The sequence below is a fragment of the Lontra canadensis genome, unplaced genomic scaffold, assembly GCF_010015895.1.
Source record: "Lontra canadensis isolate GAN:19392208 unplaced genomic scaffold, GSC_riverotter_1.0 scaffold33, whole genome shotgun sequence".
NCBI lineage: Eukaryota > Metazoa > Chordata > Mammalia > Carnivora > Mustelidae > Lontra > Lontra canadensis.
Window position 1 is genome coordinate 184773 of NW_022631027.1, and position 15107 is coordinate 199879.

The 15107-nt window shown below is 36.7% G+C and overlaps 1 protein-coding gene across 1 annotated transcript in view; it reads right to left on the bottom strand.

The window, feature by feature from the left end:
* The window catches only part of LOC116873440 (collagen alpha-1(XXIV) chain-like), a gene marked incomplete at its 3' end in the record, with an annotated part of 316096 nt that overhangs the window by 177757 nt on the left and 123232 nt on the right, over positions 1-15107 (bottom strand). Inside the window, exon 20 of the mRNA XM_032867266.1 lies at positions 14310-14363. Within this exon, the coding sequence (XP_032723157.1) occupies positions 14310-14363 (54 nt within the window). The remainder of the gene's footprint in view (positions 1-14309; positions 14364-15107) is intronic.

The window sequence follows — 15107 nt, forward strand, 5'->3', positions numbered from 1 at the left end:
GGGAGGAACATGAGAGAGAGAAAGGAAGAATTACAATGGTGAACAAAGAAATTTTGGGATTGTTAAAAAGATTTTATTTATTTGTGAGCAAGAGAGGGCTCATGAGCAGGGGGAGAGGGAAAGGGGAGTGAGGAGGAGAGACTCTCAAGCAGACACTGTGCTGAGCATGGAGCCAACACAGGGCTCAATCTCAGGACCCTGAGATCATGACCTGAGCCAAAACCAAGAGTTTGACACTTAACCAACTGAATCACCCAGGTGCCCCAGAAATTCTGGGATTTGATGGATGTGTTCACTATCTTGATTTTGGTGATGATTCCATGAATTATACCTATGTTAAAAATGATCAAATTGCACAATTTGAACATATGTAGTTTGTTATATGTCAGTTACACCACAATAAAAGTATAAAACAAAAGGTAATTGGTACTGGGTGTACCCAGTCCTCGTACCATACAATGTATATTCTGAAGACTATCTCAGATTCTCCCTTTTTCAGTGTGTGTAAGTTTGTAGCCAGGAATAGGAAGTTAGATGATTTAAAAGTTGATTTGTATTTTTATGAGGGACTAGCATATATCAATTGCCCAGTTTTGTTTTAAATGCACAGCTATGGGCATGGGCCACTATACCTTGTTTCCTATTCTCTCTTTTCTCCAAATGGAATGAATATTGTGGTTATTTTGTTTTCTTTCTAAAATCATACTGATTATCTGAGATCAGACCTATATATAGGCCTCACTGAAAAGAATGCACTTTACTCCAAGAATCTGGACTTGGAGCTAAAAGCAGTAAGTGATCAATAGATTGGGTTATCTCCCTTTGGAGAAGGGAGAGTCTATTTTCAGCTGTGCAGGTGGCTGTACTATGTTACTAGAGGCATTTAAAAAACTACGTAAGTGTAGTTTGGGGGGGTTCCTTGGTGGCTCAGTTGGTTAAGCATCCAACTCTTGGTTTTGGCTCAGGTCAAGATCTCAGGGCCGTGAGACTAAGCCCTGCATTGGGTTCCATGCTGGGCATGAAGCCTGCTTGTCATTCTCCCTCTCAAACTGTCTCCCCCTCTCTTCTTTAATTTAAAAGAGAAAAAAACTGTGTAAGTGGGAGAATGGTATAGGTAAATACTAGGCACCAAAAATGTAAAATGTAGAGAGCATCTTCTTTTTGTCTGCTCACCATCTCTGAAAAACTACTCTTCAATTTCCAGTCTATGTGCTTCTGGTCCTAATCCCAATTTCCAGGGGTGAGTAAATGACCCAAGTCTTGCCAATTACAGTATTCCAACCTCATTATTACTGTGGCTGATATAAAGATAATCATGTAATCCAAGCCAGATTGGCTGAAATCCACGTTAGAATTTTTGCTAGAGCTATAAGGAAAGAAGAATGCTTTCTTTCTGCAAAGATTGCTAACTCTGAGGGCAATATAAGCCTAGAATTGCCAAAGGCCACTTTTTCCACAGTGTGTTGTGAATGAAGCCAACAGACATAAGTAAGGCTAAGAGATGGACAGTGTCTTGATTATAGTCATCAAACTTCTATATTCAGTCAAAATTCTAGGCACATGCACTGCTGGACTTCCTGATTATATTAGGCCATGCTGAGTTTTGCTTAAAACCACTTGAGGTAGCTTTTGTTATTTTTAATGGAAACAGACTTGACTAAAACACTGAATTATATGCAGTTTTTTAAGTCCACCTAGCTTCCTCATGTATCTGTGCTGGAGTACCCTTGCCCTCTGTTTCCATTTGACAAGCCACTACTATTTCTTCAAGTATGCTCAAGCAACCAAACTTCTTGGAAGTCTTCTTTAACTCCTTGCTCCAGGTTCCCTATTCATATAATTTGTTACCAACTCAAATATAACATAATCTGTGAGGCCTTTCACAGTTCCCCTTAGCCAGAATCAGTAGCTTTTTCCTTTATATTCATACAGAACTCTGTTAATATGGCTATTTAGTACTAATGACTCCATATTGTAATTAAGGTTTTTTCCTTTTTTCCAATAAAATGTGACCTCATAGAGGAAAATGAAGGTATCTTACCCATCTTTATACCGCTAACATTTAACTTAACATGCGGCTGGTATACAATTCTCCATAGTCACTTGCATTTCTGCACATAATACAAATGGGTTACCAACTATCCATTGTTCCAGTCTATCTTTTCAGGGATTTTCACCATAGCAAAATGGCCATAGTGTCTCCCTTTGCAGCAAAAGGCAGGAGTGCTTACTGTCCATGTAATAATTTCTTTCTGGAACAAAGTATTTTTTTTCTTTTATAACTGACCATTATAAAAGATTCAGTTTCTCTAAGTTCAAAGTTCCTCTTAGGTAATACAACTACTGCATATGCAAATGTCATCTAGCTCTCTCACATCACCCTATGAGAAGTAAGCCTCCATGAATCAGAGCAAAAATGCTGATATTCTGGAAACTGTTATTGTTAAGAATAATAAACTATCCTTTGTCTGTCTCTGAGGAGTCTTGCATCTTCTTTTTTCCTTTTTTTTTTAAAAGATTTTATTTATTTATTTGACAGAGATCACAAGGAGGCAGAGAGAGAGAAGGGAAAGCAGGCTCCCCGCTGAGCAGAGAGCCTAATGCAGGGCTCGATCCCAGGACCCTAAGATCACGACTTGAGCCAAAGGAAGAGGCTTAACCCACTGAGCCACCCAGGCGCCCCTTGCATTTTCTGATAGAAATCTGTGAAACTATGCTAACTTGCAGGCTTGGGATCCTTCGCAGTCTCTGACAATTCTGGTGATGAGAATGGGATACTGGTGGAGACATAGCTTTTTGGAAGAGGAAGTATGAAGGCCTTACCACATGATTAATGATATTTGAGGAAAGGCCATGAGAATAGGCAGTAAACATGTTAACCAAACTGTATGGTCAACCAGGAAATAACTGGTCCTCTTCTTTATTGTCTGCTAAAAGGAGGAAGTGGAGGAGATGGCTATAGACCAAGTACCAGGAACAGAAAGTATCTTCAAAGACAGTTGTCTTAGTTGTTAACTTTCCTCTGGGTGGGAAGATTTCTTCATTAATCTAGTGAGCAACCTCAGATCTACCTCAATGTAAAAACAGTATTCAGTACTATTAGTAATGGCAACTAATAGTACTAAGGTTCCTCCTAAGTACTCCTTCCTAGTACTAATCCTATACTAAGGATTATAGTACTAATCCTTCCTCCAGAAGATTCTGTCCTCTTTTAAACAACAGTTATGAAAACTCCCACCTACACTATGAAAGGACAGAAATTTGTGACCACCATGGGCAGAAACCAGGCAAATTAATAAAACTTTGGCTGGTTCATTTGGGAGATCGGGGGTAGGTTCCATATTTTTCACAATAAAGAACTGTAATATTAGGCTTCACTATCTAGCTACTGAACACTCTGTCTTGGTATCACTTGGAGTCAAAGTCCTTGTGCAATTTGGCACCAACCTAGTTTTATAACCTTATCTACCACTCTATACCAACACAAAGAATCTGCATTAGGCAGTTTCATTCACTGTTCTATAAATCCACTATGCATATTACCTAGATGGCGAGGCTCAGGACCCTGAGATCATGACCAGAGCCAAAAACAAGAGTTGGACGCTTAACCAACTGAATCCCCCAGGTGCCCCAGAAATTCTGGGATTTGATGGATGTGTTCACTATCTTGATTTTGGTGATGGTTTCATGAATTATACCTATGTTAAAAATGATCAAATTGCATAATTTAAACATATGTAGTTTGTTATATGTCAATTAGACATATGATTTGCTCTGTCTGGAATGCATTCCCCTTTTCCTGCCATTTATTCATCAACAATGTAATTCAAGATCCATCTTTTCCATGAACCTTCCCTAATCCTTCCATCTCAATTCTTTCTTGCTTAATCTCTCTCTACTAACACTGAACTATAATAACTACTTATTTCTTACATGATGCCTTTGCTATTATCTAACAGTATATGTTTATATCCTCTTTTTCCAAAATAGACTATAAATTGTCCCAAATTAGAAACAATATATTGTTTTTGTATATATCCTATAGTGTTTACTAGGCATAGCTCTTACACCGTAGGAACTCAAGAAATGATTTGTTATTGATAGATTTGATCATATTTTCTTTCAGCACCAGTTTTTGAGTAACAACTAAAAACATCATATTACTCAACCAATCCCAAGTGATACTTCTTTGTTAAGAAGTAACTGGTTTAAGTAAAGGGGATCCATCTGGACTAAGATCTACTCAACTGGCTGCAGGCGGCCTTATTCAAGTTAAGTCCACTGAGGTGCTAAAATGGACATTTAGAAGTATACCTTTGCTTGATATGGGCAGACTCTACAAATGAACTTTGGTATTTGTCTCTAGTGAAGACCACCCTAGTGGAAAAAGAGGACCCATAGCTTGGCCACTCCTGGGATCTCTCTGATAAGTAGTCTCAGATCATTTTGTAGTAAACAACTGGCCTCACTTACCGAGAGCCTCATCCAATATTCAACTATTTGGCAATCTCACTAGTCCACTGAGGTTAACAGCTGAATCAACAAACATTCTAACTATCCTGCTACCAAATCTGAAGGTGGTTTGCTGCCAGAACTGGGAGGAAACATGGGTTTAGTTCTCAAAACTGATACTACTATGGTTAAAGAAATACGGAAGATTCCTGTACAGCATTTTCCATATATTTCTGTTAAAAGCAGACAAAGAACTAGCATGGAAAAAAAATTAATCTTGTGTTTTAAGGTACATGACGTCTTATCTTGGGAGATCTTTAATATTTACAATTCTGGAAAGAGCTAAATGCACAGATATGTTTACTGCTCTGGTACAGCCATTTAACTTGCCTACAATAAGTAAAACATTATGAAGTAAGGAGAAAAAAAACTTTGAAGTGGTTTGAAGTGACATTTGGTCAGATGATCTTTAATGATGAAAAGTCTCTTCAAAGCAATGGCAAAAAAACTTAGTATTTACAACAAAAACTTCAGAGTGCTTTGCTTTCATTGACTTTGAAGATCTGAGATTCTGACCTAGAAGGTACTAGAAAGAAATATTGGCCAGTCCCATCTTATTGGTAGTACAGATGACAACACAGATGGTGTGATTAATTTGAGGAGCACCAAGTTTAAATCACCCACGAATCTTTCCCTGCTCCCTAAATGACACCCTAAATTCTATAATTCAAGACTCAATGCATTAGTTCCAGGTTTCTGTTTCATGTTAAAATGTGAATATCCTTGAAAGGGGATTCTATTGAAGTTAGCTGTTCTATTAACCACTTACTGCCTGGAGTAAAATATATTTATCAGATCTTTAGAAACAACAAAAAGAAAAAAAGACAAATAGAGACAGTGGAGGCTTTGACATAGTCGGAACTGAATACTGATTTCTTGAATATAAGTTCTTTGCAGTCAAAACCAAATCTCATTGACCTCGGCATTTTTAAATTTTTTATCTTTTTTAGTGATGAACATATAATGGTTATCTCAAAAAAGATCATTGAAAAGAAATAATTAGAACTGGATTCTCTAAAGAAGAACTTAAATGGAAGAGATATTTCTATAATTAGGTAGACCTCTGGGTTCTAAGGATCAGACAGTCACTCACATCTACATGACTACCAATCATACCATGTAGAGAGTATGTCAGAGATCCTGCCAGCATTAAAAAATCTAAAATATCTATGTGTGATGGTCTCTATCAGAACATTGTTTAATTCACCAGACTACCACCTACAGAAGTCAGCTGGATTGTGGAGACTGACTGTAGACTACCATAGCCCCAGTTGCAGCTGCTGTGTTAGACACAGCATATTACTAAGTCCTTCTATATTTGGTATGTAATCACTGATTTGGCAAGCACACTCTTTTCCTTTAGAATTAAAAGAAGATTTAAAAATAGTCTGCATTCATGTGGGGCCCTTCAAATTTGGAAGTATCAGCAGTTCATCTTCACAGAAACAAATACATATTTGTAAGAGTTTACCTTTTCTTCTTTTAAAGCTCCAACTAGTACCACTATCTAGAAAATTATATTGATCCACAGGCATGGAACCCCACAGAAGATAGCATTTGAATAAGATACCCTCTCTAGATCAAAGCTATAAGAGTGAGCTCCTGATATGATTTACTGGCCTTCACCCATTCTGCACCAATTAGAGGTAGCCAGCCTTACAATACAGTCAAACTGCCTTCCAAAATCATAATTGAAGTGCCAACTTAAAGGAAACAATATGAAGGGAGTACCACCCTTTGGGAAATAGTGTATTTTTTTTTTAAAGTCACAGACCTGTATATGGCACTTTTTTCTCTAATAGGAAGGATGCATGATTCTGGAAACCAAAGAATAGAAGTGGATGTGGTCCTATTTATCATCACTCCCAATGATGCACTATATTTTGTACTTTCTCTCCCCACAACCTTGGACTCTTCAGGGTTAGATATCCTGTTACCCAAGGGGTCTCTCTCTTGACAGAAGACCCAGCAAACATCCCAATAAACTTAACTAAACTTAGTGCTGTCAACAGGACACTTCGGACTTTTTATGATAAGCTCTGAGCAAACAAAAAGGGAAGTCACCATATTGGCAGGGTTAATTGACCCTGAAAAACAAAAACAGGCAAGACTTCTTTACACAAAAAGGGCAGGAAGGGATACACATGGAATTCAGGTGATACACTGAACATCTCTTAGAACTCCTATCAAGAGTTCATATTCTCAGTAATGAAGGTCAAGGTCATACCACTCGGTAAGCTACCAAGACCCACTGAGGTGACAGCTGAAGGTGAAAGGAATTTAAAATAGGTAGTGAAGGAGGGAATGATGAGTAACAACTGTGATCCCAAGAGCAATTAGATCAGTAGCAGCCATAGTACATGCCATTTACATAGATCAATTAGATCAGAAGTAAATGAAGATATAGGAAAACCTAAACAACATAATAAAGAAGAGCCAGTCACTACATACTGTATATTAAACTCCACATTTAATAATAAAAATATATCTCCTTGTCAAGTGTATATTGAAATGTATAATGAAATGTCAAGTGTATATTGAATCACAAAAAATGGTGACAAAAAAAGAGAAAAGATTGAGAAGGTCCAAAAAATAGAATCTTCTGATAACAATGCAATAAAAGTAAGAATTATTACAAAACCATAACAACAGGCTCTCCCCCCTGGAAATTCTAAAATTTCTTTTTAAATAACTCTTGTGTGATAAGAGAAATAACTGAAATTACAAAGTATCTAAAAGACAATGGTAATAAAAATACTGCATAACAGAATCTTTGAAATACATTTAAAGTAGCAGGCAGAGAGAAAATAATAGTTCTTAACAGTTTTGGAATGAAAATAAAACAACAAAAATAAATAAAATTAATTAAAATTAAATTCCTAACTTAAAAAAAAAAGAATAGTCAAGAAATAATAAAGACAAAAAGAGAAACTAATTTGTACAGAAAAGAAAAACAGAAAAACAATAAATAAAATTTTCAAAAATTTGAGAAAAAAGTAACTGAACAAATGGAATCACCTAATCAAAACAAACCAAGAAAAAAAGGATAAATACATATACAAATATTAAAAAAAATTCATGGCACATGGGAAACAATCATTAAAATAAAAATTTAAAAACGACGAGACTACTTTGTGGATTTATATGGAAGTAAATTTGAAAACTAGGTGAAACAGATAATTTCCTAAAGACAATTTAACCAATCTAACCCCATTAGAGATAGCTTAAAAAGGTTAATTTCTGCAGAAGCTGTAAAAAAATTCATCAAGGAACTACCCATAAAAAAGCATCAATTCCAGATGGTTTCACAGAGAAACTCCATCAAAGCCTCATAGATAAGATAGGCCCAATGTTCCATAAATTACTTTGTAGCACTAAAAATTAAGAAGACTTCATAATTATTTTCATGAAATAAGTATAACACTAAAACCTAAACTTGACAAAGAAGTACAAAAAAGATTGAATATTATAGATCAAGACCACTTATAAATACTGATGCAAAAGTACAAATAAATATTAGTACATATTGGTAAATATTGATACAGCCATTATAGAAAACAGTATGAAGTTTCCTTAAAAAAATAAAAAATAGAACTACCATATGATCAAGCAATTCCACTTTTGGGTATTTATCTAAAGAAATAGAACACACTAACTTAAAAAGATGTATTCACCCCTATGTTCTTTGCAATATTAATTCACAATAGGCAAAGTAAGGAAACAAAATTCAAAAGTGGATAATCTAAAAATAATCCATTTGATGGGTGAATAGAAAAGAAGTGATATGAAGGAGAGAAGATGGTGGCAGAGGAAGAGGACCCTAGGTACGCCCTGTTCTACTAATACAACTAGGTAACTATTAAATCCTCCTAAATAGCCCCAAAATTGATTGGAAGACTGGCAGAACAAATTCTACAACTAAAGGTAGAGAAGAGGCCACATCAAAGAAGGTAGTAGAAAGTGCAGAGATGTGGGGTACCTGGGTGGCTCAGTGAGTTAAACCTCTGCCTTTGGCTCAGGTCATGATCTCAGGGTCCTGAGATCGAGCCCCGCATCAGGCTCTGTTCAGCAGGAAGCCTGCATCCCCCTCTCTCTGACTGCTGCCTGCCTACTTGTGATCTCTCTCTCTTGTCAAATAAATAAATAAAATATTTTAAAAAAAATAAAAGAAAAAAGAAAGTGAAGATGTGCTTGGGGAAAGAAAGGATTATGGCTGATGTGCTGGGGAAGGAGCTGCAGTTGTAGAGGAGGGTGAATGATAGACTAGAACACAGGTCAGTATGTGGGGAAAAGGAATCCCCATAACAATAGCTTGGAAATGGAGAGGGGCTGAATTTTTTGAGTTCTTGCAACCAGCAGGACTTAAAACCTCAATTTTTAGGTGGGTATGGCTGAGATAGACCCCAGAGTGCACTGCCCTGATCGTGGAGAGAAGGCAGGCAATCTGTTGACATACAGCATGGAAACAGCAATCTGAAGAGTGTTTGGTCACATAGTAGGGAAGTTATTCATTCATTTTGGAGTATGTCTCAAAGAGGCAGCATTCATGGAAAGACCCCTCTGGGAACAAATGAACAGACTAAAGCCATGTCCCTGCCCTGCACCTAAGTATAAGCACAGGGTGCCCTGCAGAAACCAGCACAGCCCAATACTCCCTATCTAATATGCTTATACCAAGGCCTATCACCCTGTGCTCCAGTGGAACGGGCCCTCCCAGTCATGCTTGCCTCAGTTGAAATGGGTCTCTCCCCTTTAAGATCAACCCAAAGCCCTGCTTATGTTGGATCTCCTAATGTGAAGGTTTGCAGAACATCAGTTCCAGTGGCAGTGGCAACAGGTCTCATTTCATAAACCGATCAGAGCATACTTAGTTAGAACGTGCCACATTCAGGCCAGGGACCAAATACCACTCACAACAGGCAAAGAGAGCCTCTGTAGATGACTGGGCTGATGGATAAAGGAGCCAGAACAAAGCAGCAAAGCACACATACTCTGGAGACACTCTCAAAATTGCCTGACCCTGAAGAACAAGGGATGCTAGAGAACAGGGCAATATAGGACCTCCTCTTCATAAGGCCATTACCCTCAAAAGCAGCAGACATAGGTGACTTTCCTAACACAGAGAAACAGGCACAGAAACTTAGAAAAAATGAGAAGACAGATAAATTTATCCCAAATGAAAGAAGAGGACAAGGTTATAGCCAGAGATTTAAGTGAAACAGACATAAGTGACATGCCTGATATAGAATTTAAACTAATGATCATAAGGATACTCCCTGGACTTGAGAAAAGAGTGAAAGACATGAGTGAGACTCTTAACACAGAGATAAGGAATAGTGTAGTGGAGATAAAGGGCTCCATAAATAAAATGAGAAACATGCTTGACGGAATTAACAACAGGCTGGAAGAAGCAGAGGAACAAACTAATGACCTAAAAGACAGAGTAATGGCAAGTAATCAAGTTGAACAAAAGAGAGAAAAAGGAATTATGCAAAAGGAGAATAGAGTTAGGGAACTCAATGACTCCCTTAAACGTAATAACGTTCATATTATAGGAGTCTCAGAAGAAGAAGAAGAGAGAGACAAGGGAGCAGAAAATTTATTTGAAGAAATAATAGCTGAAAATTTCCCTTATCTGGGGAAGGAAACAGATATCCAGATCCAGGAGGCACATAGAAGCCCCAACAAATTCAACAAAACAGATCCATACCAAGACATTGTAATCAAACTGGCAAAATATAGTGATAAAGAAAAAAATTTTAAAGTATCAAGACAAAAGAAGACTAACATACAAGGGAAACCCCTAAGGCTAGCAGGGTTTTTTTCTACCTTTGAAACAATGTGACATTTGTGTAGGAATAGACAATCATTCAAGTGGAATAGAAAACAAAATCCAGACATAGACCAAAGAAACATGAAAATTTAGTATTTATAGAGGTGGCATTTAAAAATGATTAAAGTAAAGACCAATTGCTTAACAAATAGTTCTGGGACAACTGATAACCCATTTAGGAAAAACAAAAACAAACAAACAAAAAACTCCAAGTGATCTGCTCAAGTTACTCAGGCTGTATTAATCCCAAAACTATGTTATTTTTTCAGATATCAACTTAAACCTTTTATCACCCAATTAACAAATGCTATCACAGAAGTATAAAACTAGGTGTCATCATTTGGCTCCTAATAGAACTACTTTTACTGAATTATACTTTGACGTTATGACATCAGTCTTAAAGATGGAAATCACACAATACCATGCTGCCCTTCTTTTGAACTATTAAAGTGTTTTTTATACAGAGGAGAAGAGAGTCATATAGTTGAACATGTTTTACTGTTTTGGCCAGTAGGAAGTTCAGACTAAAATTTACAATACAATTAAAAAAAAAATACAGGGCTTTGCGGCTATATTTTGAGAAAAGACAGCTTTTCAATCTCAGCTGAGTTCTTTATTTTTTTTTAAAGATTATTTCTTTATTTATTTATCTGTCAGAGAGAGAGAGAGAGAGCGCACAAGCAGGGGGAGTGGCAGGCAAAGGGAGAAGCAGTCTCCCCACTGAGCAGGGAGCCTGATGTAGGACTCGATCCCAGTACTCTGGGACCATGACCTGAGCCAAAGGCAGACACTTAAAACAACTGAGCCACCCAGGCATCCCGTCAGCTGAGTTCTTAATACCACTCAGTAATTATTTTATAAGTCTTTACTCACTCCCCCACTTACTTCTCACAGATCTCCTCAAGCACCCTCTTTCTGTATGTCCACAGTCCTCTAACTCTTGGGTGTGTCTCCTACATTTAGAGAAAACAAAATCTACTCTATTTCACCTCTTTTAACTTCTTTCTCCCTTTGAAACAAATCTCTATACTTGTGCTATGAAAAACTCACTTATTCTTTTTTTCAAATTATTTGTATTAACATACAATGTATTATTTGCCCCAGGGGTACGGGTCTGTGAATCATCAGGCTTACACATTTCACAGCACTCACCATAGCACACATCCTCCCAATGTCCATAACATGTCTGTAACCCAACCACCCTATCCCCTACCTCCCCACCCCCCCAGCATCCCACAGTTTGTTTTGTGAGTACACAACCCATTTATTCTTGATCTTTCTTGCTTTTTAGAGAAATGTGAATTTCCCCCCAGGAGTTACTTTAGGTCCAACACCTGAAGTTTTTAAAGTGGTTTGTTCTCATCCAGTTCTAAATATTTTCTAATTTCTATTGTGATTTTTTTCCCTTTTCTGTATGTTTTTACATTACCAAAGTTTATTTTACAGCTCTTATATTGTTAATTTAAAGCTTAATTGCACTGTAGTTAGGAAATGTATCCTGCGGGTGAGTGTCCAGGTGTGATATTTTTAAAGCTTGTTGCATATACTCTCACTAAATGATTTCATCTGTTACAATTGTTTCATCTAACAGCTCTATGTGGATGATTATAAACGTTTATCTCTAGTCCTATTCTCTTCCGAGTTTCAGGTCTGTAGTTTTCTATACACTTACAGACTAATTTCTTGTATGTCCAACAGACACTGCAGTCCTAACAAATTTAAAACCAAAGCATTATCTCTACCCACCCCTCTGAGTATCTTCTTCCTTCTCCCTTTTTATTCTCTTTTTAGAATGGTGATCCCACATTCTACCTAACTCTTTAAGCAAGAAACATTAAAATTGTCTCTTATTCTCATCTTACACAAACTAAATGAACTGGAGTGGTTCAAGTGCTGTGAATTATATATCCTAATAATTTCTTGAAGCCGTCCTTTCTTCTCAATTGTAACAGACCTTCATCGTTTATAGCCTGGCCTTGCATTATCCTCTTAAATAGTGTTCAGTTAGCTTTGTCACCTCTCCCTCTCTCCTTCTCTTTTACCATTTCGCTCTTGCTACCACACATGTGTTGAAAACACAAGTCTGATCATTTCGTTCCCTTGCTTAAAAATCTTTGATCACCGCCTACATAAAGTCTCAATTTAACACAACATACAAAACTCCTTATCTGAGAAAATTTATCTACTGTGCAAATAGAAACTTTTCAGGCTTGATATAATATTAAACATAGTATTGTAAATTCTTGGGCCTGCAGCTCTATCGAAAGTCTAATGTTAAGAAGGAGTCGGATACAAGTGTTGCCTCATATACAACTCCCTACACATTATACTTTTATGATTAAAGAAACCCTTAAGATCTTTAGACTAGACCCGTTTTCCAAAACGAATTACGTGAGTACAGCTTACATCTTTGGCCCGATGAAAACATTTAATGTAGGTCAGCAGAAGGAATGGGCACAGCCTGACAAGGCGGAGCTCAGGACCTTGTACTAGCAGTGCAGAAATCAAACACAAGGAGACAATGCTTTGAAAGATGACTGCAAATCATAAAAGCTCAGAGGTAAGAGAGAAGAAAGAAACATCTTTGGAAGACCAAGTAATATTTTAAAACATGGCCCATGCATGCTTTAACCTGGCTTTAGGAAAAAGAAGAAAATGATCCCAACCATACAGATAATTAGGAGGTGACACCATCCTCCCTAGCAGGTATCTTATCTGTAACTAAAGTTACAACAGAACAACCCATGTTCATGATAATAATCCTGAAAGATAATAAAAGATAAATTAGGTTCTGTATCCTCAGCATGTGAAGACAGGTAAAAAGAATTCATTCCAGGAAGGTTTTCATGAAATAATATTAAAAGCATACAGGCCCACAGAAGATATAAACTTATATTAATGTGTTAATTACTACTTTAATTATCGGTTAATAGTTGCTTAAATTACTCAAAACAATATCCTCCTTCCCAGAATGCTGACTTTGATACATTGCCATATTTTATCTCCTACTATGTCCTTATTAATAAAACTAGGTACAATGTTGTTTTTTAGATTTCTGAACTACCAATATCCAATGTGTTTTTAAATGAGACAATAAGAAAGAATAGGTATTTGCTGAAGAAATCAGGGAATCCTGAAAGAGAGATGAAGCTTAAGAAGCAGATTGTATGGTTTACAAGAGAGGGAGAAAGCATCAGTACAGTGCTTTTTCTAGGAATTCTGTCTGCTGCTTTGACACTGCTTATTGTTCTGATTTATTTATTCTGAAACCAAATTCATTTTCTCAACTTTACTGCTGTACCTATGATTCTAAATTAGATGTGTATGTATATTTACATGTGTATGTACATATATTTTTTGGCTTATATTTCTGAACTAGAGTGAGCTTCAGAAGTTTTATTTCCATGTAGTACATATCTTTGACTCAGAAATTATTTTTTAAAAACTCAAATCTTTCACATTAGAAGCTTGCATTCTATGTGAACTTGCAGGAAAAAAAGGAACTCTCTATCAGGTACTCAGCCAAAGTCAAATTTCAAAGAATAAACAAGCAAATTTGACATATATACTATAGACCTAATTGTATTTATTCTAGAATATGAGATCCAAATGATATATGCATATAGCAAACATTGGAAGCATTTTGTATTAAAAATTCAGTGGAGTTTATCCTGAAATTTGATTTCATGCCCCAAGTATGTGTTATTAAGAGTTGTGCCGAATAAATTAAGTCAGCTGTGATCTAATCAGGACTACAATGTGGCTAATACATTTCTGTTGCCTTGGGATCACTGTCGCATACCTTTTGATACAGTAGAAAAAAGATTTTAGTTCAAACTATTTACAAAGATGTGAACTTTAACGAGAATCTTTCTTAAGCCTGTTATGTAAAAACATGTTTTACAATCAAGTTTAATTTTTATGACTTTGTTTTTAATTTATTATTTTCCCACCAACATTTTACCTCTGGTCCTGGAGGTCCACATGGTCCTTGGGGTCCTGGGTCACCGATCTGGCCCTAAGATGGGGGTGGGGGATCAAAGTAGAAGTATGAATCTGTTATATACAATTTAAAACAGACATATGGTAAGCAAACAGAACTCAATGTATTATGCTACATAAAATTTTAATGACTTTTCAGCAAACAACACTGAATATATTATGTCAAACAAAGTTGTAACAACCATTCAGAAAGACTTAATTTGGGGCACCTGGGTGGCTCAGTGGGTTAAGCCTCTGCCTTCGGCTCAGGTCATGATCTCAGGGTTCTGGGATCGAGCCCCGCATCAGGCTCTCTGCTCGGCAGGGAGCCTGCTTCCTCCTCTCTCTCTGCCTGCCTCTCTGCCTACTTGTGATCTATATCTGTCAAATAAATAAATAAAATCTTTAAAAAAAAAAAAAAAAGACCATCATCTTTTAACCATCATCACTGTGGAAAACTTATTTAAATAAAAGGTGTATGGATGTAATATATATTTACTCCTAAGTGCTGGAGATACATACAAACTGAGTTAAGTGTTCAAATAAAAAAAAAAATAGTGTGTGAATGTGTAGGTTATCCAGAGATAAGGAGCTCGACTTAACAAGGTAGGGGACTCTAGATAAGGACTTGGTTTCATAAACAACCAGAGTCCAGGACAGTCCCTGAAAATTCCTCTCTCCTTTGATACTACAAGGACCTGATTTAGTAATTAAGAATCATCTGGATTTAAATCCCTGCTGCTTAATCTCTCTTAGGCTGAGTTTTCTTAACAATAAAATA